Genomic DNA, 6302 nt, shown 5'->3' with positions numbered 1-6302 from the left:
ACAGCAGTCCAGTCCGGGCCGGGCCTTTCACATTTCACAAAAGCCAAACATTTTTCTATACACAGAAGCAGGAAGGGACGTAGGAGAAGAATTCAAGCCGTTAACAGATGAATAGGAAGTTTAATCGCCCTTCCTTGAAGGAAAAGCCGGCCATTCCTTAATAGTCACGTGTCGCTTCACGGACAGGGACACGTTCTGAGGAATGCACCGTTCTAGGATTTCATCATTGTGCGACCATCCCAGAGTGACTTACACGAACCTACCGCACACCCAGGCTAGATGGCCTGCCTCCTGCTCCCAGGCCACCAACCTGTACAGCGTGTGACAGTACTGAACACTGTAGGCGGCTGTCACCCAGTGCTAAGTACAGGACTTTAATATGACTGGCAGCACACCCCAGGTCCCTCGGGCGCCACAATGTTCCTGTGGCTCCGATGTTACCAGGTGGCAGGGAGTTTTCAGCTCCGTTATAATCTTACGGGACCACCGTCACACACGCCGTCCGCCGCGGATCGAATCGCCACTCGGGAGCATGGGACTGTGACGTGGAGCTGTTTGTAGTTCGCTCCTTATTCACCAGACCCACGTAAGGTGCAACGTCACCTGCTGACGGAAGCAGAAGAAGCCCGCCCCGCGGTTCTTGTCGGGCTTTTCAGCAGAGGGGGGTCGGCTACCTTCTTCCTCTACGTTGGAGCCCAACTGGTCACCTCCTGAGCGGCAATTTTGAAAGGCAGAAAGGGCACGGCCAAGGCCGACATACGTGACAAGGCCCCCTCGCCTGCCCCGTGGGGTCTACCGGGCCAGCGTGCATCACTCTGGAGCACGCATGTCCTCACCTGGCTGACGCTGCCCCCCCGCGTGGGATGCCATCCCTTGTCTACCTGCTGATTGTTTTTCTTTACTCAAAGTACGAGTCACGCAACATAAAAATTAATCATTTTAAGGTAAACGCTTCAGTGGCCCCGAGGACACTCATCATGTCGTGTGATGACCACGTCTGCCCACCTCCGGACATTTTCACATCCCCAAAGGGAACCCCCATGGCCGGTGAGCATTGCACCCCATCTCCCACCCTCCCCGCTACCCCCGTTCCTTGACAATCACCAGTCTGTGTCCTGTCTCTACATTTACCTATTCTGGCTAGTTTTATATAAATGGAATCAAACACACAATCAGTACAGGACCTTGTGTGACCGGCGTCCTTTACTCGGCACAACGTTTTAGGGGTGCATCCATGTTGTGCCATCTGTCAGTGCCCCGTTCCTTTTTGTCCAAAGACTATTCCATCCTATGTGTAAATCGCACTTTGTTTATACATCTATCAGTTGATCAGCATTTGGGTTGTTTCCCCGTTGTGGCTCTTGTGAATACGCCGCCATGGGCGTGTAGATACATAGCTGAGAATCCGTTCTCAGTTCTTTTAGATAAATATCCAGGAGTGAAATTGCTAGATTCTATGGTCGCTCCATATTTAATGTTTTGAGGAACAGCCAAATTGTTTTCCACGGCATCTGCACCATGTTATATTCCCACCAGCAATTCGCAAGAATGCGAGTCTCTCCACCTCCTCGCCAAGACCTGTTATTTTGGGGATCTTCCCTCCCTTACTGTTATTATTCGATAATAGCCATCCTGGTAGATAGGAAGAGTGTAACCTTAACTCGTCCTTCTGTGCCCAGTCTTCACGTCACCATTGACTTGAGAAATGCCCTACTTGACGATTCACTGCCTGGCTCGGCACCATGTCGCCTGATAATGGTGCCCCAGCCGAGCCAGGTCCCCCTGGGAGGCTGTGGATCTCTCTAGAGCAGGACTGTGTTGTACTCACTTTTGAATCTCTGGAGCTTAGCACAAGGCCTGGCACAGAGCGAGTGCCCACCAAGCGCCTTCGAGTGACAGCCTCGAAGTGAGGTTGCCACACTGTCAGTTCCCTAGCGGAGAGGCCAGCGATGGCTTCGTTGTGCTCGTCTGGGATCGTGAAGAAGGCTCAGTCCTAGTACGCCTCTACGCTTGCGAGTCCCAAGTCTGTAGATTTTATTAATGTGTTTTACCACTGCCTGATTGTAAACTGCTCCCACAGCGGCTGACATATCTTTACAGAGGACAAGCCTCAGCTTCTAGGTATGCAGACTGGTTGGTTTCAGGTGTGATAAGGGCCACTGGAGGACACAGATAACTGGATGACAAATCAGGTGGGGCCCTTGGCCGTTGGCCAGGACCCCACCAGCTCTGTGATTCTGCTGGGGCTTCGGCAGCTTCAAGTGCTCCCAATCAGATGCACCTGGGCTTTGATCTCTGAGGACACTGGCATTTTACCCCATATTCTCTCTCTTCCTGTGTCTCTCTACACCCCACAAGCCGCCCCCGCCCCTCCAGGCAACTGGCAGTATGCAGACAGGCCCCAGAGCACAGAGAGCTGTGCATATTTGTGAGTTTGTTGAGCTGGAGGCCGTGAAAGACCTTGGGGATTTTCCGGGGCGGGGGTCGGGGCGGGAATAACCCAAACAGTTCTCAGCTGGTGGGACATCCTGGGGAGAATGTTGCCAGAACACACACAAACTGGGCTGCCACTCTCTGCTTTCCAACTGGGTCACCATGCATGTCACCTAACAATGCTCAGGCCTCAGCGTTCCCATCCTTAAAGCAGGGACACTAATTTCTGTCCTGAGGGTGACACGAGGGAGTGAAGACACCCCAGAAATAGGAACCACCTGGGTAAGCGACCCTCGAGTGACTGCGATTAACCAGCCAGCAGCCTGCGAAGCGGTGCTCGGCGACACCTCTGCTTTAGTTCGTCATTACTTGCAACTTACTTTTCCTTCCCTGCCCAGGTCACAGACGGGACAGTTCGGGGGAGGGAGTGGGGGATGGGGAGAGGGGGACGCAGGAGCGGCCCAGAGACGGGGAGCAGGTCGGACGGTGGGGACCCGCCTGGGTCCCCCGCGGGTGCCTCAGGAAGCCCAGGGCCGGGGTGCGCGCCTCCCGGCCCCTCGGGGCAGTGGCGGGGGGAGGGGGGTCCCCTACCTTGCCGTACTTCTTCAGCCTCTGTCGGTACCTCCTCTTGGGCTTGTCGCGGGGCGCCGGCTCCTCCAGCGGCTCGTAGCGCTCGGGGAGCACGGCCAGGTGCACCCGCCGCGCGCCTCGGGCCCCCGGGCGCCCCGCGCTGGCTGCGCTGGCGGCCACCTCGCTGTCGCCGAGCTCCAGGTGCTCCAGGATGGCGGTCGCCTCCTCGTCCGCGTCCTGCCGCCCTCGCCCCCGGGGCCCGCGGCGCGCGAGGCTGCTCGCCGCCTTGCCTCGGAGCCTGGCCGCCGCCGTCATGGTGCCGCGGGCGCTGCCACCGGCGCGGCGTGGAGCCACCAACCTTTGCTCCCGCGCGCCGCGCCACCCCGCGCGCCCCACACCGGTCGCGGCGGGGGCCCCGAGGCCGCAGCGCCCCCTGGCCGTGGGGCCCGGGATCGCGGCGGCGCCACCCCGCCCCGGCCGCGGACGCGGGGCGCGCTCGGCCCACCCGCCCGCATCCCACCTGCGTGCCCAGGGGCGAGGCGTACCCCGAAACGTCGATGCGCGCGCCCAAGGGGCGAGGCGTACCCCGAAACGTCGATGCGCGCGCCCAAGGGGCGAGGCGTACCCCGAAACGTCGATGCGCGCGCCCAAGGGGCGAGACGTACCCCGAAACGTCGGTGCGCGCGCCCAAGGGGCGAGGCGTACCCCGAAACGTCAGCGCACCACGGACTTAGAAACCACACCCCACCGCACTTGCCACGAAATTGTGACGACGATAGAAATAAAGATGATGCTCAGTGCTGGTGAGGGGCAGGGCGAGATGACCGTGACACTACGAAATCACGGGCGTAAATCGGTGACGCGCTGTTGGCAAGGCAACCAGAAGATATTTATCAAGAGCCCTGAAAAATAGCCATACCGTTCTTGGGGCCTCTCCTAAGGAAATACCCAGAAAGACTGGGCAGCGAGAAGGGGGCGCAAAGCGACGGGGCTGGACCAGCCAAAATCCGGGGCCAGTGGAACTGGTCATGTGATGCAATCATTAAAACCACGATTTGCGAGAACATCACGCAGGGAGATATGCGTTCCCAGTGCACTGTGAATCTCAGCCTGTTCAGGCCTTATTTTCTTATGTGGGCAAATATCTTTTGATTTTTGGAAACTTAGAGTTAAGTATAAAATAATATGGGTTATTATTTCATTAATAATTTAATATGAAATTGGTTTTAAAATGCTTTGATACATTGCTATAAATAGAATATTTACAATTGAACATATTAGAATATTAAAAGTTTTGTGATTTCAACTTAAAATGTATAATCAAGTAATTGACTTAGACTTATAAGTTTAAGTTGAAAGGAATACAAAAATAAGTTTAATTTGCTATATTTATAAGCATTATATAGTCTTTTACATGCTTGAAGTACTTGAAAAGAAACTCAAATATATTAAGTTCATAAAAGTCACTTAAAATGTTTAAGATAATTAAGTGAACGGTAAAATCTTACTGAGATTGTTAAATTGTATTAGGTTTGTAAATAAAACAACGTACAAGTTGAATTTAAAAGGTTATCGGAAGCCGGATTTGTGGATTTGTAACTTAACTAAAGTAACTTAATTTAGTAACTAAAGCAGACCCTAAGTCCCCTCTCTGTGTACACAACTGACTTCAAAGCAGCAGATGAACAGTACAAACAGAGACTCATGGACATGGACAGTAGACTAGTGGTTACCGGAAGGTAGGAGGGAGGGGGAGGGGTAGGGCAGTGGGGAGGGCAGATCGGGGTAAAAGGGGTCAAATATGTGGTGACAGAAAGAAATCTAACTATGGGCGGTGAACACACAATGCAATATATATATACCTTACTGTTAAATTGTACAGCTGAAACATCGGATTTTGTTAACCAATGTCACCATAAAAAAATCAAGCAATCGATCAATTTAAAAAAAAAAAACAACAACAAAAAGAAAAAAAACTGACTTCAGAGTTCCCCCAGACTGCATAGCAAATGGAGACCGAGGTGAGATGCTCATGGGATCTACAATGTGTTTTTGTTTATACAAAATACTTTTCACAAAATCACAGCGTTTAGCTTGCCTGTTAAAGGCAAAACAGAGCCACTGAAAACTGATCTCCAGATGAAGCTTCTATTACCAGCCGGCAAGCAAGACTCAGGGAATTTCAGAAAGCATCTCGAGGCTGCCTATCACCGTCGCTTTAGAAGTTACTTGGTGTGGGCAGCGCTTCATTTGCTCTCGAGTGGAAATGTAAACTGTCCTGTGATTTCGCTGATCGCACCGTGGTGATCAAAGTCCCCAAGTTGCAAACACAGTCTCAATTTATGCAGCTGTAAATCTTACAATGTCCGATTCCATATGATACTCAGAGCCTTGACCTCGATTTAAAATTAGCCCTGCCCTCTCCCTCGGCAGCACCTAATGTGGTATAGTTTCTCTTCCATCCTCCCCAACGGGTGTGTCTCAGCTCCCAAGCTTGCAGTCCGGTTTCTGGCCCTTCCAAGGCCAGAACAAACAAATAAGGAGGCAAAAAAAAATTCTTCCTTCCCGGGGAATGCCCAAGATGTTTTCTCACCTCTGAGTCTGGCAGGAGTTTGGACGGCACTTTCCTTTATTCTTTAGAAGCCTCTACTGGAACATTCTATGGCCATGGTCCAGCACATGCCCTTCTCACTACCCTCCCCCTATTGCCTCCTTCCTCCTCAGTCCCTAGCAGCCCTGTAGTTTATCTCAGTTCCTATGCTCAGCCTGGGGGCCCTTCTAGATGGCCACATGGGACAAGATTTCGTATAGGGAATTCAGTGGTCCCGAATCACCAGAGGGGCTGGAAGGGCAGGCTGTCCACTGGGTCACCTCCGGCGTGACTCCCAGAACCACCACCAGGGCTGCGGGCTGCAAGGACACGCCATCTTAACTGCCATCTAGGAATCGTCCCCAGCCGTCGCTCACAGCGCGTGCCAGCACCAGCCGTGCCTGCTAGGTCTATGCTGGCAAAATAGACATCTCCTGCCAGTCTCTTGATACTCGTGAGTGGGGGCCAGATTCCCAACGGCTCGCAGAGCAAAACCAAACACCTGCAGGACCATGTTCACTAGCAGAGGCAGAGGAAGTGGCAGAAGCATTCGGCCATTTCACCCCACTCTGCCTTCCGAAGCTCTGGGGAGCGTACCTGATGATACCTTAACTTGCTAAATTCCCACCAGCACCCAAGGGACTCCTGCTTTTTCATGTCTAGCTTCCGGCACACAGGGAAAAGGCGGGGCGGGGGGACGGGGGGGAGG

General features: G+C 53.2%; 1 protein-coding gene across 1 annotated transcript; it reads right to left on the bottom strand.

Annotated features, from left to right (window-relative positions):
- Positions 1-21: 21 nt before the first annotated feature.
- On the bottom strand, positions 22-3407 carry LOC120619196 (uncharacterized protein C1orf115-like). The gene has a single exon (XM_039883423.1). It carries the CDS (start codon positions 3316-3318, stop codon positions 2833-2835), a length of 486 nt encoding a protein of 161 aa, XP_039739357.1. The 5' UTR covers positions 3319-3407; the 3' UTR covers positions 22-2832.
- Positions 3408-6302: the final 2895 nt, after the last annotated feature.

The sequence above is a fragment of the Pteropus medius genome, unplaced genomic scaffold, assembly GCF_902729225.1.
Source record: "Pteropus medius unplaced genomic scaffold, Ma_sr-lr_union100, whole genome shotgun sequence".
Taxonomy (NCBI): domain Eukaryota; kingdom Metazoa; phylum Chordata; class Mammalia; order Chiroptera; family Pteropodidae; genus Pteropus; species Pteropus medius.
This window is presented reverse-complemented; position numbering and strand designations above follow the sequence as displayed.